Genomic DNA, 25578 nt, shown 5'->3' with positions numbered 1-25578 from the left:
AACTCGAAACCAAAGTTTACAATAATCAACAAAATCTTTGTGCTCTATTCAGCCCAAGTGAAGAGTCCATCTGGACCGAGGAATGATTATCTTCAACCCTCCTAAACAAAAGAATTTTCAAAAGGTTGTAAGAGAGCTAAAGCTACAAAATGCCACTGTGGTGACATAGGCAAACCAAGGGGCATGGAAGTACAGCAGGTAAGTTTCTTACTACTTTGAATCCTTCTCACCAAGACAATGAATTAAGTAGCTCTACCACTTACTAGTTGTGTAAACTTAAGCAGTTGTGTAACATAAGTTCAGGAACTTCTCTGGACCTCAGGTTTCTCTTTAAAAATGAGGTAGTTTGACCAAGTTTAGTACTATGAACTCACTAATATCCACAGAGGATCTTACCATCTTCCCTTCTATTTTCCATTTTGGGAAGCAGCCTATTGTTGTGGAAAAAGTAATGGATTAGGGGTCAGAAGATGTGGATTGAAGACCTGGCTCCATCACTAATATGTATGATCATGAGTAAATTGTTTGGCTTCTGGAGGCACCTATTTTCTCATCTGTGAGATGAGATGGTCAGCCTCGATGGTCTTGGGATCACTGTGACATATAGGGCTGCCAGGGCCTCAGAAGCCAGCCCATCGTTATTTTAACCCTTATTTAAAGACAAAGAAACCAAATCACATGGAAGTTAAGTGACTTATCAAGTTCACTCTGAGATGGAATATTTCAGTCCAAGGCCTTTCTCTTCTCTCTTAATTCAACAATCCTATGAGGCTCACAGCTCTCCATTTTGATTCTGGACACATTTGACATGTTGATTCTTACACTTATTCTCTCTGAGTCTCCTCCTTGAGAATGCTGAGCCCTATCTTTCTTCTCTCCATTGCTCCTCTTCCCCTTCTGCTTGCTCCCAGACTGTATTCTCCTCCCAATCAACATCTATCAAATACTAACCATCTTTCAAGGTTCAGCTGAAAGCATGGTACTTCTATGAAGCCAACATCTGCTGTACCAGCAGCAACAGCAATGACTACAATTTGGGCATTTATTCTTATGGGTCTGTGCTCTTACCACATCAGGCACTCCCTCTACCAGTCAGTCAGTCAATAAAGATTCAATAAGTACTAGTATGCACCAGGCACTCTGTTAAGAGCTGGAGATACAAAAAGAAACAAAAGTCCCAGCCCTCAAGGAGCACACGATCTAAGGGGAAAGACAACATGCAAACAATTATGTACAAATAAGCTATATAGAGGAAAAATAAGAAATGAAGATAGGGAAATTAGAATTAAGAGCAGTGGAATGCACTGTATATGCAAATTCTATCATCCAGTGCAATTCTTATCCAAATACTTCTGTGAATCCTCTAGAGATTTCAACACAGGACCCTGGAAGCCTATCTCTGAGTCTTTTAATATTTTGTGAGTACCAATAAAACTCTCAGTCTGTCCCTCCATGGTACTTTGATCTCTATGGATGATGGGCCATTTTCTTTTCTAGTCAAATATATCCTTGACACTGTTATTTTGTGAAATAGCCTGGTTATAACTACCATATGTCTCTCCACTGCTCTTTGGGAATCTGTGATTTTCATTCTTCTAAGAGTAGATGTTTCATGGTTGACAGCCATATGGCATCACCAAGAGCACAGTGATGCTAAAAGAATATATACTGGCATAAGGAACAGCTTTCAATCACTGAAAATACCAGCAAATTCCTAAATAAAATTTAATCCATCTCCATGAACCAATCTCCTGTTGCTTCAGCTAATAAGAATTTCTTTTTCTCTTTTTGTTTTGAGAGAAGGGATACCAACTTATGATTTTATCAGTGTAAAGAATTAACCTGATGAAGTTTTACTGTGTGGAAACTCCCTTTCGTAATACAGATCAGCAAATATTCTATAATTTAAGAGTTTCAGAGAGGTTCTCAGAGCACTGAGAGATTAGTGACTTGCCCAGGGTCACAGACCCAGATTAAGTGAAAACATGAATCTAGGGTTCCCTAACTCCATGCTGCCTGTTGAATAAGAGAAATAAAAATAATTCTAAATTATATTAGACAAAACATTAGTTATAAAATACATGTATGTATAAAAATGTGCATCATATACATATGTATGTATATATACATGTACATACACATAATATACATATATACACATTCCATCTCATTTGAGTATCTTAAACACTCTTAGAGGCTAGTAGTACAAGTGTTATTATTCATCCTTTACAGATGGGGAAACAGAAACTCAGAGGCTAGACCACTTGCCCAAGTGGTCTAGTAAGCTAGTAAGTAGTAAAACCAGGCCACAAAACCCAAGACTACTCACTCTAATTTGAGTGCTTTTTCTACTATTATGTCATTGTTGTTGATGTTTGGTTATTTAATCGTGTCTGATTCTTCATGATCCCGCAGATCATACTTTTCATGGGGTTTTCTTGGTAAAGATATGGGATTAGTTTGCCATTTCCTTCTCCAATTGATTTACGACATACAGAAGTTAAGTGACTTGCCCAGGGTAACACATCTAGTAAGTATCTGAGGCCAGATTTGAACTCAGGTCTTCCAAACTCCAGGTTTAGCACTCTATCCACCAAGTCACCTAGCTGTTTTCCCTCCACTACATTACTATAGTGCTTAGAGTTTATGCCCCTCAATGAGTTCTTTCAGGTTTCCAATATTTTGTGTTTCCTTCATGTCTATTTTGTTTTGACAGTGACACTAAATTCCCTGGTGGCAAGGACTTCCTGGCTCCTTCACAACACAAAGATAAATACTCAGAAAACCGTCAGTAACATTAGTTCACTTGCCTTGAATTCCAGCTCACTCCACTATCACGACAGAGGGCTCAAAATGCATGAGAAAAGAGATAATGTAGGTCATCCCTAGTCTTCTCTTTCTAGGCATAGGCACCGTCTCTAAGCTCTGCTTCCATAATATTTGGACTAATCTTAAACTCCCTTCTCTTATCTCTCAAAACCATACAGGAAGTAAATGGAAAGGGAATGAATTACAAACACAGGTTGTCAAAAGTCTAAGCTACTAAATACCTCACCATATCCTATAACTGTGACAAGCAAGCTATATGCAATCTAAGGAAATCTCTTTTTCCCTACCTGTCCATAATTAATTCCCTGGGGCCTCAGTCCTGGTGTCAGTCAAAAGAAAATTAAATCTATCCACTGACCATTTTACTCTGGGGCTGTACTCTCACCAAGAACCATTAATAAACGGTAAGGCACATGGCTAAGTTTTATGTTAGTTCATGGCCAAGGTAATGAGTATTAAACAATTACTTTCTGCTTCATTAGATTAAAATCCTTTGACCTGGGAGAAATGGTCCATTTTGTTTACTGCAAGGCTTATTCTGGTCCCCCTCCTTAGGGTAAATGTGGGCAGAAAATCACAGCCCATTTGCCTGGCAAAAAATAAGTAAACACATACCTAACCCTACTGAACTGGCTTCTCACAGGATTCCCTCAAGAAGTGACGTTAGTCATCTCTTTGCTTCCAGGCTACATAGCTAGCACATATTGCTTTATTTAAAAATTCCTAGGAAAGAAAAAAATCCTTTTTCTAGTTTAATAACCTCTAGAAAGTATTTCCCTTAGCTTAGATTTGACCCAGCTAAAGCTGAATCCCACTTTCTCAATGGCTACCAAGAAGAACTGTTCAGTATCATCCCATATGAATGACAGGTGTTCTTTTGGGGAGGATTCAGGAACACGACTCTCACTCTAGAAATCACATATTCCTCATGGGCTCCACATCATTCATCCTCTTGTTTCTGAACATACCTAGACCTAAGCTATACTGGGCTTCTTAAAGTCCTTCAGAGAAGTTTACACTGCCTGGCTCTGTTGTCCAGCCCTCATAAATCCTCATGATTCAATCTATACCATGACCATCCTGCTCACAGAAGCCTCTCTATTATCTGTAAGGCCACCTGATTTGAGGACTAAAAGGGCCTTACCTTGGCAGGGTTGATAGCTGTAATAACCCACACACAGTGGGCATTGTTGTCATACTGAATGGGGAAGTTAGGGGATGTGATGATGCCTGAAGGGCCACGAAGGTGAGCGTCACACATTCGAGCTATAGAGAGGAAACAAAAGAGAGTTATCAGTTAGTGAAGGCCATAGCCCCATCCCCCTTACCCAGAACACACCCATGACACAGCTACAATCTTTCTGTGAGAAAGTTTCCCCATTGCAATCTTTCCTGCCTCTTTCCTCACATTTTTCAGTAACCTTATCTGATTGATTGGCACAGCAGTCTATGATCCATGGGAGATCAGGACAAAGAAAATGAGTTGGCAGTTGTTCTACCCGCTACTAAAAAAAAACTGCAATTAAAACATAATGATGAAATAATTCATTGTCCTTATCCCCACACCCTTTTCGCTTCACCCCCAGTCTTCCTCTCTGAGGACCTTCATTTTGTCTTCAAGGCTATTCAGGATTATTCATCATGCAATATAACTGGCCCTAACCCAAACCCCACCAAAATAGCTCTAGATGCGAAAGGAGAAAACACAATTTGAGTGAATACAATTTGGAGCCCCCAAATGAATTAGAAAGAAGAGTATAACTATTCCCTTCCATCTGGAGCAAAGAAAGGTACAGAGGAAAGAAAGGTAAAGAGTTCCATAGTCCCCCCTGCTCCAGTCACAGAATGCAAGTCACAAAGCCTCCAAGCTCTCGCAAGGACCTCAAATATTCACAGCCCTATCCCATCCTTCCCTATGTCTGATATGATATATGTATTTGCCAGCAGAAAAGGGATATTTAATCTTGGAGTAATTTTCAAGAGAAATCTCAGGTCCTTAAGTCCCAGTTAATCCACCAAGAAAATTTTCCCCTTCTTTCCCCTTTCCTGCCTTCTTTATCACAAGCTCCCTTGTGATGAACACTGTCAAAGGCCTCAGGGACCTACTCCTCTTTATACAGGTGATCATCAGATGTGATATGCAGTGTAACCAGAAACACTGCTACTTTATAGTACACTCAATTTTATAGTACACAAGTATAATACACTCAAATAGCTATTTATCACTAAAGCCACATTCTTCTTCTCCTTCACACTAGCATAATTTTCCTTCTCTTGATTTATTTGAGTTGAAATATCTCTGATAAAGGTGTGATGTTCAAGACATATACAATATTGATAAAAATATATAACAGAGTTCCATTCTCTGTTAGATAAGTGGTCAAATACATGAAAAAGCAGTTTTCAAAAGAAGAAATTCAAGCAATCAACAATCAGATGGAAAAATGAATGGATAAATTTCTAAATCACTAATAAGAAATGCAATTTTTTTAAAAATTAAGATTTCATCTCATACCCCTTAGATTTGATAAAGATGACAAAAGTTGAAAATATCAAATGTTGTCAGGCTATGGAAAGACAGGTACACTAATGCACTGATGCTAGAGGTGTGAATTGGTTCAAACATTCCCAAAAACAATTTGAAATTAAACTTTAAAAAACATAAAACAATGAAGGGATTCCAATATAGAAGTCTCATGTAGAGAGAAATATTTATAGCAAATCTTTCAATGGTAGTGAAAAACTAAAGAGAAAGTACTATTGATTGGGAAATAGATGAACAAATAATGGCATATAAATGTAATGGAATATTAATGTGGCATAAGAAATTTAAAGAAATTTGCAGAGACTTTTCTGAACTGGTCCAGAACAAAGTTAGCAAACCAGGAGAGCAACTTACATGATGTCCACAATAATATAAAGTAAACAATCCTGAATTCCAATCAATGAAGTGATCAAGCATAATTTTTGAAGAATGATGGAGAAGTATGTCTCTAATCACTAAACAGAGAGGTAGTAGATGATGATGGTAAGGGAAGAGGTACGTTATTGGAAACAGAACATGATTTTTTTTTTTAAGTATCAATAAAACATTCTATTTTTTTCAGGTTGATTCAATGTCTTTTGAAAACTAAATCTAAAGTGGGTTTGGGATCTCAGAAGGATATAACCTAGGAGCATCTGTGAATACTATAGTTCTAAACAAACAACACCAATGTAATTAATTGTATTGTCATGCATCTGATAACTAGTGGAAACAGGGCTATGTTAGCATAAAATTCTTATATAAAATCTTGCTCATTAGAGAAGTGGGCTAAATTACAACTTACCCTTCCCAACACATACAAACACACACATACACACACATGCACACAGATATATCCTCCATCTAGATGTTGCTCCGAGATTCTCTTGCAGCAGAATGCCTGAACTAGCCATCTACTAGGGCACAGAAATCAATTTAGCAACTTCTAAGTGCTATTTTTATCAATGAAAGAGTAATTCCAGAGAATTTTGAAAAAAGCACTTTTAACTCTGCCACAAACATTTTCTAAAGGCCTTGGAGTTCTCCCTAACCTCTGAATCTTTCATTGCATTTACGAGGCCAGCAGACCCTGGAATCTCTATGTGGATGTCCTGTGTCCTGTCACTACTCCCTCTATTGCTAGATACAGGTGGGGCCTCTAATATAGTTTCATCTATGAGACCATAGACTAAGCCATGGTCAAGTCTCATGATAGACCATCTTCATATATCATAGGACTTAAGGATAAAAGGAATCTTAGAAATAATCTAGTATAACCCCCTTATTTTACAGATAAAACCAATCAGGCTCAGAGAGGCTAGGTGACTTGCCTGTGGTCAAACATGTAGTAACTACTAGGATCAGAACATAGTCTCCATACTGAGGTCTTCACACTGCACTGCTAACAAACCCTAAGAAACAAAGCATTTCAGGCGTCCCGTTAGGATTTCTCTGGTTCCACAATGATATAAATAAAACAAGTAAAGATTTATAAAATGGTTATACTCTCTCAGACACAATAAAACCCTGATCCAAAAACAGAGGTGCTGACCTCAGAGAAGATACAGGCTAATAAGCACTAGACAGGAGGTTAAGTACCACTAAATGTCAAGAGTACAGTTCTAGTCAACAGATCCAGAATTTAGGATAGTGCTTGCCACACTGTAGGCATTTCATAAATACCTGTTGACATGACCAAGTTTCCTTAGTATTTAAGCCTCCAAGGCTCATCTCTACAATGACTCTCAAAAGTGGAAGAGAAGACAGGTTCTTTTAAAATATAACTCGTCTTATTCTGGTTCTTGTATATGCTGATGCAACACTGCTTCTAGAACGGAGGTAGTCTCTTGAGGTAAAAACACTGAGACCTTCATCCTGTATAGGTGATCATCAAGCCTCATACATGGGCTTTAAGGCTACATCAAGCAGTGGCAAATGTAACACTTCTGCCATCTTGTCACTTTATGTATTGTACTTTATGGACCTGGGAAATCCTAGCATCAGTCCCATCTAGGATGGGGCCAGCCTTACAGGTGGGCAGAGTGGGGCAATGCATATATGGAAAGATATTACAGGTTCCAGCAAGGCCCCAATGACCCCATCCCCCTAACCAACATTTTAATTGCAATAAAGAAAGCTTCATCCCTTTATTTTTTCCAAGGATTTTTTATGGATATCTTTTTTTTTTTACATTTCCTCTATATCTCTTGCCCAGTGCCCTCCCATTAAGAGATCCCTTTCATTGAACTAATTAAGTTATCAGAACACTCTGATATTAGATACAGTGTTCCACACCTGTGTACTTCCATTACTGTAAAGGACAAGGGAAACTGTCTTGTCAGAGTTTATTTTTAGGGTCAAGATTGATCATAATAATTTCACATTTCAATTTTTTGGTATTTGTCAGTATTCCCATTTATATCATTGTAGTCATTGTGTATATTATTTTCCTGCTTCTGCTTATTTCATTTTTTTGCATCAGTTTATGAGTTTTTCCATGTTTCTCTACATTCGGCATATTTATTGTTTTCATTGCTATTAGAAAAGATTTTAAGAGGAGTCACCAAGCTCAAATCCCTCATTTCACAGACAAAGAAACCCAAGTAAAAAGAAGTTAAGTGACTTGTCTAAGGTAAGAGAGATATTAAGTTTGAGAAGGAGGATTCAGACTCAGGTTTTTCTGCCTCAGCATCTGGCATTCTACATACTACTCTACCTCACTGCCTTATATTTCTTACAGCACAGTAAAATTCCATTACTTTCATGCACCACAATTTATTTAGCCACTTTACCCATCAACAGGTATCTACCTTATTTCTAGTTCTTTGCTACCACTTACTCTGCTGATGAATATTTTGACATATATAGAACTTACTTTTAAAAAACTATCCTAGAGGTATATTCCTATCAATGGAATCTCTAAGTCAAAGAGTATAGATCTTTTAGTCACTTTCTTTGTATAATTTTTTGTATATTTTTGTATAATTTCAAATTGCTATCAGTCAAAAACAATTTATTAAGTATTTACTATGTGCTAGGTCCTGTACTAAGTGGCAAACACTTCCTGTCCTCAAGGAGGTCACATTGTAATGGTGCAATAATATGTCAATAACTAGATACATACCAGATATGCCCAGAGTGGAAGGAAAGTAATCTCAAAAGAGAAAGCACTAGCAGTTTGGGAGGACTGGAAAAGCTCTCCTATGTAAGTTAGGATTTGAGCCGAGACTTGAAGGATATCAGGGAAACTGAGAGGCAGCAGTGAGGAGGGAGAACATTTCAAGCATGAGGAACAACCAATGCCTAAGTATGCCCATCTTTCCACAGCTTCCCCAACATTGATTATTCCCATGTTTTGTCATCTTCACCTATTTTCTGTGTCTCCTTAGAGTTCAGTCACCATTAGATTTCCAGTTCTTCAAAGAGGGATCACAATGAAAGCTGTTTCCAATCCTAATCGTGGATACTTCAGTGAATAAAAAGTATTGAAGATGAGATTTGAGCAGAAGACAAGGGGAAAGAGGATTAGGGATTTGAGCTCTAGGAAAAAAAGGAGATAGGGAAATTCACAGAACAAAAACCTGGTGATTCCAAAGTTCAACTTTGCTGATTTTATCATTTAGTAGGGGGAGGCTATCTTCTTCGTTGAGTCTGAGTGTTACTGATTCCAAAAGAGATCAAATTCAAACCTTCTAACAGACAGTGAGAGTCTCACTATAGAGACTGAAGCCAAATTTGCTATTTCCTTCCTGAACTCTTGCTGGGGAAGGAAAATGCACTAAGGTATGTTACCCAAGTAGGTTTTATCATTTGGAATTCTTGAATTAGAAATCAAAGATTCCGTGGTTTCATTCATCAAAACACCAAGTGGGGGTGAGGGCTCAAAGATAGGATCATAGACTCATCGAATGTTAGAGTCAAAAGAGACCTTCATAAATAATCCAGTGACCAAGGTCAAGGGGGTCAAAGGAACATAGCTACAGAATTGAAAGCCTTGAGTAGGTCAGGAAAGGTAACACTCTAGGGCTTGGTGTGAACTGCAATTACATGATAGAATAACACTTGATGGGACTGATGAATACCTAGTACAACTGTGTAGAAAGGAATCAGAAAGGGAAAAGGATTTGTTTTCCAAAACCATAGAGCTCAATTAATTAGTGACATATGCCAGTTTGTAATCCTGGTCTCCTAACACCTCAATGCAAGGGTTCCTTCTACCCACACTACAATATTAGATATGTTCTGCTCCCTTTTTTGCAAAATAAAAATTAACTTGACTTTAAATGTGATATTTGATCTTGATGAATAATTAAATGGTCATTAAAGTACTTTTCTATGCTCCTACATTTATTGTGGCAATATCCTAAATATATTTCATATTAGCTGAATCCTTTGAGTCCAAAAATGCCTCCCTGGAGAACAAGTCCTAGTTGGGTGGGATAGCCAGCGCCATGGCATGCAGATTATGCTATGAATTTGTGCTATGATTATGACTTCCAAATCTTCCTTTCTCAGTAATGATCCTCTCCCATCTAATAACAGGCACTAGATTAAGTTCAATTGGCTCCCTGATTGCAAGACATCTAATATGTGTACTTCCATTCAAATGCTGTTAATGGCAAGGTTCAGTGAGTAGAGTTCAGGTTTGGGATGCACCCATAACAAAAAGGAATGGTGAAAGTAATAACATCTCATATTTATAGAGCAACTTAGTTTTACAAAGTACTTTCCTCATAATAATCCTCAAAGGTAGGTAGATTCTTCTTATTCCCATTTTAAAGTTATAGGAACTGAGGTCTCTATAGAAATAAAGTAATTTGCTCATGTTTGCAAAGATAACAAATGTCAAGATGAAACTGAAACTTCTTTCTTCTAATTCTAAATGTGGGCGTTTTCCCATCAAATCATTCTGTAAACCAGAGAAATATGGCAAACAGGACTCACTGGAGTCCTATATTATTCTGATGAAAACTATCTCCTTGTTTGCCAGTTTGCTAAGCAGGTCTGTCTTTGTACAGTCTGAGAAAGCCAATCTGGACGTGATATGTAATATATAAGGATACCCCAGGGATACAATTCTCATCACATTCTATTTACATGGAACCTTCTCTGCCTAAAAGATATGTTACCAGTTGGTCTAGATAACCTAAAACTTTCTTCAATAAGATCATAAAATTGGAAGTGAAAATGAACTTAGAGCCTAACCCTTTAATTGAAAGATAAGGAAACTATGCCTTTAATGGACTGCTTTTTATCTTTGGTGGTAGTCTAAGAGAAGACAAATCAATAGACATCTACAAAAACAAAATAAAAATTCAATTACATTTTAAAATATAAATCAATAGAAATCTACAAAATTAAAAAGGCATAATAAAAATGAAGCAAAATAAAATAAAACTGTAGAATTATGACTCTATTTTCACCAGAATGGAGAAGTCTGTACCTTCCTGTCAGGAGGATTAGTTCACAATTAACAGAAAAGACAGTAGGGGCAGTTCTAGTGGAAGTCATGGTCTAAACATAATGCTTTCCCCCTTCCCCCAGGAATCAACGGGCACAACAACCCAAATAATGAAACCTGAAATCCTCAAGCTAATAGACCCAGGAGGGCTATTGAAAAATCTAGTCAGAAGGGAGCAAGAAATCCAAAGATGGAAGGAGTATGCGGAGGGGGAAGAAAGGTATAGAAGCAAAAATTAAGGAATAAAACATGTCAAATCATAACAATTTTCTGCACAGAAAGAATTAAAGAAATGTACTAAATAGTAGGGAGAATATGGCTATTAAAAAAGAATCCATAGATAAACCATAAAGTAATAAAGAGCTACACAGAGAGTCCTTAATAAGTCTGATGCATAGAAAATGTTCTTCCCTTTTTGCAACGTAGCATCAAAGTTCAGCAATTTACCCAAAGTAACATCCTATGTGATGGCAAGACTAAAGTTAACCTTTTTGGAAATCAAGAATGGAACTCTTCTCACTAAGAAGACATACTTGCATTGTGTTGGGGGTCGAATAACAGGAAAATAGGTCAAAAGATTCCCTATAGAGAGAGGATTCTGGGAAGATGGCAGAGTAGTTCAGAAAATTCTAAGCTTTCCAGATTTCTCCGCAAACAAGATGAAATAGTGCCTTAGAGAGAACATAAAGAGGTAAAAATAAACAAGTTTGACAGAACAGTGGCCCTCCTGGGACAACTGGAGAAGATCCAAAGAAAAATCCAGGACTGAGGTTTGGTCCCTGTGAAGTGTAAACACCTCCAGGTGAGTTCTGCAGAAACAGCAAGCAGTGAACTCTGGGGCAAGCTGGGTTGGGAGGTAGCCTTGTCCTCAGCCACAGGAATTTTTATTGTTCCAGAGAGTAGGGTGCCTGAGCAAGGGAAGATTGAGGGAACCTATGCTGATAAGGGACACCAGACATAACTATGCTGCAGAGATATAGCCTTGCATGAGAAAGAACCAGCACAGGCCTGGTGAGTGAAGAAACAGTGGGGTAGAGATGCTGCTGAACGTGGGTACTTAAAAGAGGCAGAGTTCTTGGTTTTAGTTCCAGACCAGAGGTGAGAACTGAAGGAGGATCTGAGGCCACAGGCATCATCCTCCCATATTCTAGGAGTAGAGATGATTACAATAATAAGTTGCTACAAATAAAAAAAAATGAGCAGGCAAAGGAGAAAGAACCCAACTACAGAAAGTTACTATGGGAATAGAGAAGACCAGGGTTCATCTTCAGAGGAGGATACTTAAGCAAAAAAGCCTCTCCTATCCCAGAGAGTAATGTCAAATGGTCACATGCCCAAAAAAAAAATTCATAGAAGAACTTCAAAAAGACTTTAAAAATCAAATGAGAGAGATTGAGGAATTTTTTTAAAGCAATCCAAGAAGAATAAGATTTATGAAAAGAAAGTCAACCAAATGGAAAAAGAGATCCAGAATCTTAAGGAAGAAAACAACTCCTTGAAAATTAGAATTGTACAAGGGAAAGCCAGAAGAGTTATAAGAGACCAAGAAATAATAAACCAAAATATAAAGAATGAAAAAATAGAATAAAATATGAAACATCTCATAAAAATAACAACTGATCTGGAGAACAGATCAAGAAGAGAAAACTTAAGAATAACTGTACTACCTACAAGCTACAATAAAAAAAATAATCTTGATACAATAATGCCAGAAATAATTAATGAAAATTGTCCTGAAGCATTAGAACAATAGGGAAAAATAAAAATAGAAAAAAATCTACCAATCAGCACCTGAAAGACATCCTATGAGAAAAGGTACAGGTAGCATAGTCAAATTTCAAAATCCCTAACTCAAGGAGAAAACATTATAGGCAACAAGGAAATTAAAATTCAAATATGGCAGAGCCATAATTATAATCACACAAGACCTAACAGTGTTGACACCTAAAGACTGCAGGGCTTGTAACACTATATATTGAAAAGCAAAAGAAATGAGGTTGTAGCCAAAATTATCATACCCAGAAAAGCTTTCTTTCCTTTGTTTCTTCCTTCCTTCCTTCCTTTCTCTTTTCTCAAAGACTAAACTTTAAACCCATTTCACTCTGAAACTCACAGATTGGACCACAATAGGTCCCTGACCAAGCTCCACTGAATGACTATATTTTGGGCCCTCTTGACTCAGAGCAAATGTCAATAGCAATTGTCTCTCTTTTGATCTGCAACCCTAAGGGTCTTCCCCTCCCAGTGAGATTTTTTTTTAATTAAAGAAGCCATCCCTTGACTCACTTCTTAAAGAGGCCTATTCAATTCATGGGCATTACCTCACTCAAAGTGAGAACCTGAAAAGGCCTTAGCCTAAAAGGGTCAGGGTCTCCCACTGCATCCCGAACAATCTCCAGTTGTCCTAATGAATATCTGGCCACTGGACCCAGATGACTCTGAAGGAGAAGGTGAGGCTGATGATCTTGCACAACCCTTGCATCACTCAAATCAAAATCAACAGCAATCATGTCATCATCTCCTTAATGTCATGGTCCTCTTCAAAAATGAAGGACAAACGCAACAACCCAGCAAAGTTAAGCATAATTCTGAATGAAAAAAATGAACATTCAATGAATTCCCAGACTTTCAGCATTTTGTTGCAAAAACATCTGAACTTAATAGTAAATTTGACACACAAGATCCAAGATCTTAAATTAAAGGTACATATCAAAGACTGATTACAAGGGACTCAGTCAGGACAAACTGTTTACTTTTTATATGAGGAAATGTAAAATGTATGTCTAGGAGTGTGATTAGTAATTGGGTAGTTGGAAAGATTGGGGTAGACCTGAGCATAGTGTGATTCTTAAAAGTAAAACTATTTTGGAAAAGATAGAATGAGCAATTATCTTATACAAATCAGGTACAAGACGAAAAACTGACATAGAAGAATTAGATGGGGGTGGAAGGCTAGTAGTTCTATAACCCTACTCCCATTGGGAATGGGTTAAAGAGGGAACAATACATATATATATATATATATATATATATATATATATATATATATATATATATATATATATATATATATATATATATATATATATATATCTAGAAGGATATAAAAGTCTAAATTCAGAAAGAAATAAAAGGCTAAGGGTATAGGGAGTGGGGAGAGGATAAGAGAGGGATTTTTAGAGGGAATCCTACTCGTTAGATCTGGGTTAAAGAGAGAAGAATATATACATTTAGAAGGGAGTAAGAGTTTTCTAAATTTATAAAGAAAAAAGGGTAAGAGAATAGGATGGGGGGCATAGAAGGATATCTAGGTTAATGAGAACATGATAAAGATGGATTAACACATATATTTGGAAGGCTACAAAAGTCATTGAACCCTGATTGCCTTATATCCCCCCTTCAAAAGAAAAAAAGAGGGAGGTAGTAATAGATGGGCAAAGTAGTTGGTAGAAGTAAAGTAGAGGAGTCAGGAGGGATAGGAAATAAGATATACACACAAACAAAATAAAGATCAGAAGTAGAATTTACCAGGGAAAAAAAGCAGGAGTAGTAATCATGATCTCAGACATAAAGTTAAAATATATAATCAAAAGAGAAAGGAAACTACACATCAGTCATACTAATCACTATTGTTTTAGACTATTAAAAATAACTAGAGGGCATAAGGTTGTAATATTGTTGTGATATGGGAAATGAGAAGTTGGTGGACTTAGAAAAACATGGAAATACTTGAACTTATGAAGGAAGATGTTATTCCCCCTCAGAGAAACAGAGGACAAAGAAGCACAGTATGGTTTACGTAGATGCATGTGAATGTATATGATTATAGATAACTAAGTATATGTATGTGTATGTAAATGCATGTATGTACAAGTATATATGTATACATAAAAATGTTTTTTGTGTATAGGTATGTGTATGTGTGTGTATACATATATGTGCAAATATATGTATACATGTATGTATGTATGTTCTCACCTAATTGTAGCCTTCTTGGGGGAGAGGAGAGAAGAAGGGGGGAAAAACAACAAAGTAAAAAGTGCACAGCAGAGGATAAAAGAAAACTTCCTAGAAAGCAAAGAAAAGATGGACAATTCTAAACACAATGTGTAGCATTTATTAAGTAGACTTTCTGGAAATGGAAATTTATTGCTGTATATTTTGAATCCTTTCATGTTCTGTGAAATGGCAATGCTATTCTTTTCCTTTTCTTATTCTGTATTTAAGTTTTAGTATTTAAGTTTATAATATGTATCTTTTTCTTGTCTTACTGTGTTTTTAACTTTTAATATTTTAAGTTTAAAATATTAAAAAAAAGATTCCCCATAGACTGTTTCTTCTAAATCAATGAAGCATGTTTTGATTTCTTTTAAAGAAAATAATGAACAAAGGAATTAATGAGCCCTAACATAGGACAAATGGGGCCAACTAATTTTTCATGCCTAAATCCACATCAGGAGGAATTATTAAAGAAAGGTTACATATTAAATAAAGGTTATGAAGCCTGTTTCTTTCAGAAAAAAATTGGGAGACAATATGATGAGATACTTGTACCACTGGTTATAATAGCAGGTACGTGTAAAGTTCTACAGAAAAAGAAAGCACTAGTCCATTGTTGATTAGAGACCTGACATTCAATAAAATATCTCCATGCAATACCATTGATTAGAGTGAATTATCTGAGTTGTGGCATTTTTTTAGAGAGAAACTACTGTCAACACAAACAGGAGACCTTCTTGGCTCACCTATTTCCCTGTACCAAATCTCTCATTAAAAAATGTCAGATCAGCCATCAGTTCATGAAGGAAATTTTCCTCAGGCTATCTTTTCATTCTTTTGTTGTTAACTGGTTTCAATCCTGACTCTTCATGACCCCATTAGGGGTTTTCTTGGCCAAGATACTGGAGTGGTTTGCCATTTCCTTCTTCAGCTCCTTTTATAGATGAGGAACTGAGGTGAACAGGGTTAAGTGACTTGCTCAGGGTCATACAGACAATAAGTATCTGAGTCTGTATTTGACTTCAGGAAGATGAGTCTTCCTGACTCCAAGTCTAGCACTCTATCCACTGAGCCACTAGCTACTTTTTCTTTTCATCCTACTATGCTTCAAAGTTTTTAATCAGATTTCCTTACAGCACTCTCCATGGCCTTCCAGGTAAACATGCATTTTTTTCTAACCTACCAGTCCCAAATCCAATGGTCGTACTCTACTGAGTGTTACATTTCATACTAATTCATTCAACAAATAAGTTCTTACTATAAAAAAGGCACTAAGGATTGTTTCTGTTCCAGACCTGTAATTTAATTAGCATTGGAAAGTAAGAAACAAGCATTTATTAAGTACCTAATATGTGCCAGGTTCTATGTTAAACATTTTACAGATATAATCTAATTTCACCCACATAAAACCCCTACAACTATTATTCCTTCAGTTGAAGAAATTGAAGCAGAAAGAATCTTAGTGACTTGCTGAGGTTCACATAGCTAGTAAACATCTGAGGCAATATTTGAACTAAAATCTTCCTGACTCCAGGCCCAAATATCTATTCACCGTGGCACCTAGCTGCCTCTGTTGGGAACTTCTACTAGAAAATTCCCTCTACTAAGAAAATCAGCAATTTTCTTCAACTTAAAGTCATCGAGTTGTCTGGGGCACTAAATGGTTAAATGACTAGCCCATGGTCATACAACTAACACACTTCAGTAACAGACCTTCTGACTGAGGCCAGAGTACTACAATACCTCTCTACAATGGGATATGAGGCAAAAAAAAAAAAAAATGAAGAAGTTCTTGCCCTCCAAGAATTTACTTTGGGAGAATATCACAAGTACACATTTAAATAAACAGAAGGTAATTTGGGGAGAAAGAGAGCCCTAGTATCTTGAATGGGGCGAGAAATCAAGAAAAGTTTTGTATTGATAAATATACTTGAGTTGAACCTTAAAAGAATTTCTGGATTCTAAGAGACACTAGACAAGGAGGAGGTACATTCCATGCATAATATTACAGCAAATAATGGAGACAAGAAATGGAATATACTTTGGAGAACAACTAGTAGGCAAACTTGGCTAGAATATGGAGGGTATCCGAAAATCTTGGTGCAGTTTTAAGTTTTAAAAGTAGCTTCTATAACACCATGGATAGTGTATGAAAGAGGGTTGCTATTAATATTAAAGAAGTCCAGAAAGATAAATGAGGAACAGACTTTTGAGGACTTTAAATGCCATGCCTATTTTATATTTTTTTCTATAAATAATAGTGAGACACTGAAGATTTTGAAGTAGTGGAATAAAATAGTGCCATAGAATATTAACTTATAGATTGTTTGGAGGAGAGATTAATGAAGGGAGAAAATGCACAAAAAGAAACCAATTAGGAGGTTATTACAATAGAAAGGGGAGTGGGGCAGAGTCAAGGCAGGGATTCACATGAGCCATCCGAAATTTACCTGCAAACAACTTTAAATTTAAACACCTCAAAACGAATTCTGGAGCAGCAGAATTCACAAAAGGACAAGGTGAAACAATTTTCCAGTCCAAAACAATTTAGGTCTGCAAGAAAGACCCGTTTCACTGGGGTGAAAGTGTAGTGTAATCTAGTGCAGGCTGCACCAATGCAGGTCACCCCAGCAAACCAACAGCTGGTCTCTGGAGCAACTGAATCAGCCACAGCAGCAGGGGCAGTTGCAGGTTCTGGAGACTCAGCTCACATATAGTAAGAGGGTCTGACAACTGGTCAGAAGAAGATTACAGGGGTTTCTTTGCTGACACTGAGCACAGGACTCTGTTACACTTTGCATACGTGGATCCAGGTCACAGTCCCATGGCAAGGAAGAGCACTAGCACACAAAGCTTGCAGCTGCAGGGGAATAGGCACTGTGATCACAGTTCCAGGGTGGAAAAAAGTACTTGTGGTCTCTCACAGACAAAAGCACAGGCCAGGAGAGGAGTAAACACATCTCTCCTAGATCATATCACCTTGGAAGAACTGAAAACAGCTGTATAAAAAACCTAAGGTCTAGGACAGTGCTCTCTCAACCCCAGAATCAGAGGTCAACTTTACAATCAAGTTAAAAGTCAGAAAATAGGCTGGAAAAAATAAGCAAACTAATTATTCTATGAGATACCAAAAAATAATAAGACAAAATCAAAAGCATGAATAAAATAGCAGAAAATGTGAAATATCTCTTTGGAAAAACAACTGACCTGTAAGAAAGATATTTTAAGAATTATTGAACTACCTAAAAGCTATGATCAAGAGAAGAGCCTAGATATCATCGTTTGAAAAATCACCAAGAAAAATTGTCCTCATATCTTAAATTGAGAGGGTAAAATAGAAATCAAAAGAATCCAGTGATCACTTCCTGAAAGAGATCCCCAAATCCCAGGGATGTTACAGCCAAATCTGAGAGCTCTCAGGTCAAAGAAAAAATATTGCAAGAAGCTAAAAAAAAACAATTCAAATATTATAAAACCACAGTCAGGATAATACAAGATTTCGCAGCTTCTAATTGATCAGTTTGTAATATGATATTCTGAAGGGCTAAAGAGCTAGGATTACAACCAAGAATCACCTCTCCAACAAAACTGATTTTAATCCTCCAGGAGAAAAAATGAACATTCAAGGAAATAGAGAACTTTCAAGCATTCCTGATGAAAAGACAAGAGTTGAATAGAAAAACCAGCTTTCAAATACAAGACTCAAGAGAAACACAAAAAAAAGGAAACAGGAAAGAGAAATAGTAAGGGGATTCACTAAGATACTTGTAACTCCTAAGAACTTTCTTATTATTAAGGCAGTTAGGACTTATAAAAGAGAGTTCAAGGGGTGGGGGCTGGAGTTGAATATGATGATGAAAAAGAGAAATGCACTGGGAGAAATACAAAGAGAAGGGTAGAATGGGGTAAATTATCTCACCTAAAAGAAGTGTAAAAGAACTTTTACAGTAGAAGGAAAGATAGGGGAGGGAGAAGGTGAAGTGTTTGAACCTTTCTCTCATTGGAACTGTCTGAAAAAAGGGAAAAATATATACACTCAGGTATAGAAATCTGTCTTCTACAGGAAAGCAGAAGGGGAAGGGGATAAGAGAAGGGAGATGGTGCTGATAGAAGGTAGAACAGATTGGGGGAGGTTGTGGTCAGAAGCAAAACACTTTCTAGAATGGACAGGGTGAAAGGAGAAGGGGAGAGAAAGAGAGATAAATGGGGGGATAGGATGGAGGGAAATATACATTAATCATAACTAAAAACAATTTCAAGTGAGTTTCACTGTTAAAGACCTCATTTCTCAAATATATAGAGTACTGAGTCAAATTTATAAAAATAGGAGTTATTCCCCAACTGATAAATAGTCAAAGGATAGGAAGGGTAGTTTTCAGATGAAGGAATCAAAGCTATACACAGTTATATGAAAAAATGCTCTAAATCACTACTAATTAGAGAAATGCAAATTAAAACAACTCTGAGGTACCACCCCCACATACTTAGCAGACTGGCTAATATGACAGAAAAGGAAAATGACAAATGTGGGAGGGGATGTGGGGAAATTGAGACACTAGTGCGTCATTCTGAAGAGCAATTTGGAACTATGCTCAAAAAGCTATAAAACTATGTATAACTTTCAACCCAGCAACACCACTACTATATCTGTATCCCAAAGGTAAAGGACCTATATGTACAAAAATATTTATAGTAGCTCTTTTTGAAATGGCAAAGAATTGGAAACTGAGGGGATGCCCATCAACTGGGGAATAGTTGAACAAGTTATGGTATGTGATTGTGATGACATACTATTGTACTATAAGAAATGATAAGCAGGCTACTCTAAAAAGAAACTCTGGAAATACCAATGTGAATTGATACAAACTGAAATGAGCAGAACAAGGAGACCATTGTACACAGTTACAGTAATACTGTATGATAATCAATTCTGAGTGACTTAGCTATTCTCAGTAATACAATTTAAGACAATTCTGAAGGACTTGATGGTGAAAAATACTATCTATCTCCAGTGAAAAAATTGATGTAATAGAAATGCTGATTGAAGCATACTCTTTTAAACTTCATTTTCCTTGGGTTTCTTTTTTTTGTTTGGTCTTTTTTCTTTGACAACATGACCAACATGGAATTAAGTTTTGTATGACAGCACATATATAATGTACAACAAACTGCTTACCTAGAAACAGAAAAACTGACTTTCAAATAAAAGACTCAAGAAAGGCGAGGGAGGGAGAGAATTTAGGACTTAAAATTTTTTTTAAATGCTAAAAATTGTTTTACACATAATTAGGGGAAAAATAAATATTTGATAAAAAATAAGGAGGGAAATATGAATTTATTAAGTGCCTAATATGTGTCAAGCATCATGCTAAGTACTTTATAAATATTATCTCATTTGATCCTCATAACAAACTTGAGAGGTACTAATATTATCCCCCATTTTACAGTTGAGGAAACTGAAGTAGACAAAGTTTAAGGGACTCTATACTCAGTACTCTTATTTAGAGACTTATTGAGTGACAGCTATTTGAACTCAGGTTTACTTAACACCCAGGGCCAGCACTGTATTCACTGTGTCACCCACTGCCAATAGTCCAGGTGAGATATGAGAAAGAACTAAAATAAAGAAGTATATGTGTGAGGAGAGATTGGGATATTGGGACCGGATACAAAAGATGCTGTGGAAGTGGAACTGACAAGACCTGACAACTAAGAGTTGGCAACTAGTTGGTTATATGGGTGAGAAAGAGGGAAGAGGCAAAGAAAGCAGTGGCCACACAAACCTGGATGACTAGAAGGATGGGTGAAACCCTAAAAGAAATATTCTCAGGATGACTGGGCTACCCTACTACCTATAATGGGGACTTTGTCATAACTCAGCCACCCAAGAAATAATAATTTCTGCTATGACATGAAGTTTCCACTTTGGGTTTATTTACTTATTTTCTTGTTCCTTCCACCTCCCTTACACTTACCTAACAATAAAATGTCCTGAAGTGAATAACTACTTAAGAGAGGTGAAAGCTGCCCAAACTGACTTGGAGCTCAATTAAGAGCAATCAAAATTGCCTAAAAAAAAGTTCACCACCGTCACACTAGAGAACACTGGGTTGCTTTGGGGTCTAAATCTGGCCACATTTCATAACCACCAATCTCTGATCTAGAAGATTATCCCTTTCCCCCTATTTGAGTAGTAAATCTTGTGACCTATCAGTCAGCATCCCTTTCCTCACTTCAAAAGTAATAGGTTTTGATTGCAACAAGCTCATCTTGATTCCACACTATATGCTTTAAATCTTCACCTGCTATTGCCAACTGTGGACCTACAAGAATTTATGACCCAAGAGATCATAGAATCATAAAATCTCTGAATTGGAAGGAACTTCAGAGAACACCTATTCCAACATGTACGTAATGAGAAATAAATAATAACTAGCATTTATATAGTCTTCTTACACTTTACATTCCACCATGTACTATACATAAAGTGACACTAGACTCCCTGTTGTTCCTCCCACAAAACACTGAATCCCATCCTTCAGAATGCCTGCAATGTTGTTCTCTCTTCATCTCTACCTTGCTTCCTTCAAGGTCCAGCTAAAATCTCAAGTGCTACAGGAGGCCTTTCCTGATCTCTGATTCCAATGCCTTTCCTCTATTTATTACTTCCAATTTATTATGTGTGTATATGTGTATATATATATACATATGTATATACATACATATACATACATATTGTATATATACACAGATGATCTGGCTGCCAGCTACCTTTTTCTAGACTATTACTATTTAAGGGGTTTGTAGGGTGTTCAGGAAGACCAGAATCTCTGATGGAAGGGCTAGCTGAGCCCTTTTCAGGGCTTCTCATCCACCTCGGGTGTGTCCACCTGATTCACATAACTCTTACCTGTAGCTCTAAGAAGTTGTTATACCCACAGAAGCCACACCCAGTAAAACTGTCTCAGCAAACGAATTAAACCAGACTGAGGGTAACTGACAGACCTCAAAATTGTCACTGACTTAGGGGGATGTCTACCTCAAGCATGTGAAGATTTTCCCTGGTGAAATGGACGGATGAGAACAATTTATTTCAATGACCACAAAGCGGCTGAAACTGTGGAACACTTAGAGCTTGGTCAGACATAGAAGATGTCGAGGTTATCCACTTCACCTTGGGCTGGGCTCAAGACTCAAGAAGAAAGAGTGAGGCTGATGACTTTGTGCAACTGTGTCTCACTTAAATCCAATGCAAGCACAAGTCAAGACATCACCCATGATTTCATTAGTGCTCTTTCGAAATCGAAGAACAAACAAGAACTGTTCATTGCAACCAACCTACTGGCTGATCAATGTGTACAACAACCAATTTCCAGCCATTTGCAAAGTACATTTTGTCCATGAAATTCCAAGTTTTCATTAGGGATCAACTCATTAGTCACTCCTGTCCTATTTCCTCATCTGCCCAGTTGTTTGTACACTCTTCCTCCAAAGTTATGCTTTACATACCTTACAGAGTCAGCATTGGAATAGAATCAGTATGAGTGACCCCCATGTTAAAACCTTGCTTTGGATACAATGCTCAGTTAGCCTGCAGGTGAGGGCTCAATCCCTTTAGGACCAATCCCTTCTCCAACAGACTACTTCCATCACCTAAGAGCTAATCCCATCTCTTTAGCCCTAATCCTATCTCCTAATGGTGCTTGTAATGAGGAGGAGCTAAAGAAACATATTAAAAGGTCTAGCAAACAGAATTTTCTTACCCTCACACATAAATTGTTCTGTTGTTGTTGGACAAAAGTATAAGGTCATCATATTAACTTGAAAAACAAACCTAAATGATTCTTTAAGAAGCACTACTTTGATCTAGTACTAATTCTGGAGAATACCTACATAAGTTTATCCAGGAAAGAGGTTGTTTCCAAAAGATCCATATGAGAAAGTTTTACAAAAGATGATTTTGAAGTGGTTTTCTAAGATATCATCTTTGGCCAAGTCTGTTTTTCTTATAGCAGTATGAAATGAAGAAAACAATATGGCCAAGAATTCAGAATTCCATAAGGCATTCAGCAAATTAAAGGAGAATCTTACCTGACAGAAGACAACTTTCCTTGGAGAAAACTCTATATCTATGATTTATTACCTCATCTGGCCCTTCTTGAATAGTTGGAATCCTATGAGATAGCTAACTGCATGGACCACACCCTGCTCTGAAGCAGTCTGTCCCAACCATGAAGGACAACCCCAGCTCTCTTCATTGATGTGAAGACAAATAAATGCTTCTTTGATCTCTTTCAGAATAATCCTGACACCTTTGTTTGACTATGGGTTGTAAGGCAGCCCATCAGAATACCAGCTACAGAATCTACTGCTTCACCACTGGATATTTGCAATATGTCTTCACAACAAAATAATTTCATGTGAGCTTGTCTAAAGGCTGATAATCCTTGTTGTCCAAGAAGCTCTCCAAAATTTTGAAATGTCCTAAAAAAAATAAATAAAGGCAGCTCTTTGTTGTTGTTCACTTGATACAGTCATGTATGCTCTTCATAATCCCATTTAAGGTTTTCTTAAAAAAAAATTGGAGTAGTTTGTCATTTCCCTTTTCTCCCACTCACTTCACAGATGAGGAAACTGAGACAAACAGGGTTAAGTAATTATCTCAGGGTCACACAGCTTGTAAGCGTCTGAGGTGGGGTTTTGAACTCAGGTTTTTCTGACTCTAGGACTAGAGTTCTATCCACTGTGCCACCTAGCTGCCCTGACATAAAAACAGCTGGGGAGCTGGAATTTGTAGGCCCACCCCACTACAACTACCTAATGCCTTGGGGTGCCAATAAACTCCTTTTTTCTTATTTCCTGAGTTTGCTTTTAATTGACTAGGGTAGGGACTAAACTAGCATCTCCTTTTAATAATACTCCAAATTCAGTACTCTATCTAGAGGCATCAAGGTGGCACAGAGGACAGTGCTGAACCAGGAATCAGGAAGACCTTTTTTCAAATCTGACATGTGATACTTACTAGCTGTATGTTTATGAACAAGTCACTAAACCGCCATCTGCCTCAGTTTCCTTAACTGCAAAATAGGGGAGAAAATAGCAGGGTTCTTCTGAGGATCAGATGAAATAATATTTGTAAAGTGCTTAGCACAGAGCCTGGAACATAGCTGTACTTAATAAATACTTGTTCCAGACTCCTCCCTCACCCCCCATCACTACAAAACCTAGTTTCCTTGGAAAGGAACTCATTACACTTCCAGAGGAAACTCATTCTACTTTAAAACAAATCTTAATTGTTAATATTTTCCTTACATCAAGCCTAAATGTTTTTATGGCACTTGTACCTATTGCTCTCTTTCCTCTGGGCCAGGGGTGGATCATGGGGAGGGGTTTGCAAACTAAAACATAACTACTTCCTTACCACACACAGTAATGGAGACCCATATTTTCTATAATTCTCGCTAAATATTTCCATTTTCTTCAACAAATTTTTGTATTGCATGGTATTCATTCCTCTACTATATACTGGACTACAAAGATATGGTTTTAAGGAGAGGATGTATGAGTTCATTTGCATGTGAAATAGGACAGGTCTTTTGTCAATATCTCCTTAGCAAGGCACAAACCCAATTTCCAAGTTAGCATCCTGGGAGGAGAAAGAGTATTTAAGTCTATAGCCCTAATGACACAGCAAACCAGGAGCTGGAACAATAGGCCCAGTCTTCAATTGCGTTACCATGTCAATATAAAGTGTGGACAGAAGTGGAGACTATAAGGAGCTGCTATAAAAGACATACTCTGAGGAAAAGGCATAAGTCAAACGGTCATCTCCTCTGACACCCCACATCATCCCTTCTAATCCAATAGGATTACAGCATTATAGAAGGAAGCATTATGGAAGGTAGATCAGAAATCATCTAGTTCAACCCCTTCATTTTACAGATAAGGAAACTGAGGACCATAGAGTTTAAGTGATTTGAAAAGTTACTCAGGTAGTACTATGTGACAGAGCTGGCATTATTACCCTCTAAGTTTGCAGTTTTCTTTACAATTGGTTCTATCCACTTTATCAAAGCAATCGAAAAACCTACAGATTTATCTGGCCTCACTTTTTGGCCCCTGATTTTTACTTCATTTTCTCTCCTGTTATACAGGAATTCTCCTTCCTCCACCCTGATTTAGCTATTCACCACATTTCAGCCTTATCCTAGTTAGAATATAAAAAGAATCACTGTTTTTATTTTCTTTTTAAACATTAAAAACTATTTATTGAGTATAGGTACATAAAAATAATTTTTAGAATATCTAATCATGCCAGTTGGGGTTTCTGATGCTAGTATGGTATTTATAATGCCTACAGCAAAGGAACATAAAAGTATGCATAATATCTGAGGAAAACAGAAATCACAAATATGAAAAAGAATCATATTTGTCCAAGGAGATGTCACCAAAACAATCATGTCATCAGTCATGTATCAAGGAAGATCTCAGGGTCAAGCACAGAAATGGCATTGGAATGGAAGTTCCAAGAGTGGCTTGGGGATACCTTTTTATACTCTCTGAAAGAAAGTTATTCTGTTTCTTTTAAGTTGTGTTTTGGGTCTGAGAGGATAACCACACAGACCTCTTTATCACCTAAAAAACAAGTGATGCATTTATGTAACAGAGATAGCATCCTTGTGCAAAGAAGCATGTTGCAACTGGTTGGTAAGCCCGGATTTTCTCTACAATAAATCCTGGAAACACGGAAATATTTCCTTCAAAG

General features: G+C 37.1%; 1 protein-coding gene and 1 pseudogene across 2 annotated transcripts in view; one reads left to right on the top strand and one right to left on the bottom strand.

Annotated features, from left to right (window-relative positions):
* Positions 1–25578, bottom strand: part of CSMD2 (CUB and Sushi multiple domains 2) — a 1007626-nt gene that overhangs the window by 383173 nt on the left and 598875 nt on the right. Inside the window, exon 10 of one of the 2 annotated variants that reach the window (XM_072610105.1) lies at positions 3974–4095. The exons of the other annotated variant lie outside the window; for it this stretch is intronic. Coding sequence (XP_072466206.1) covers positions 3974–4095 — 122 coding nt within the window. The remainder of the gene's footprint in view (positions 1–3973; positions 4096–25578) is intronic. 2 annotated transcript variants of the gene reach the window in all.
* On the top strand, positions 21891–23135 carry LOC140503170 (glutathione S-transferase omega-1 pseudogene; annotated as a pseudogene).

The sequence above is a fragment of the Notamacropus eugenii genome, chromosome 5, assembly GCF_028372415.1.
Source record: "Notamacropus eugenii isolate mMacEug1 chromosome 5, mMacEug1.pri_v2, whole genome shotgun sequence".
NCBI classification, from domain to species: domain Eukaryota; kingdom Metazoa; phylum Chordata; class Mammalia; order Diprotodontia; family Macropodidae; genus Notamacropus; species Notamacropus eugenii.
The sequence above is the reverse complement of the archived record's forward strand: the minus strand, read 5'-3'. Positions and strand labels throughout refer to the sequence as shown.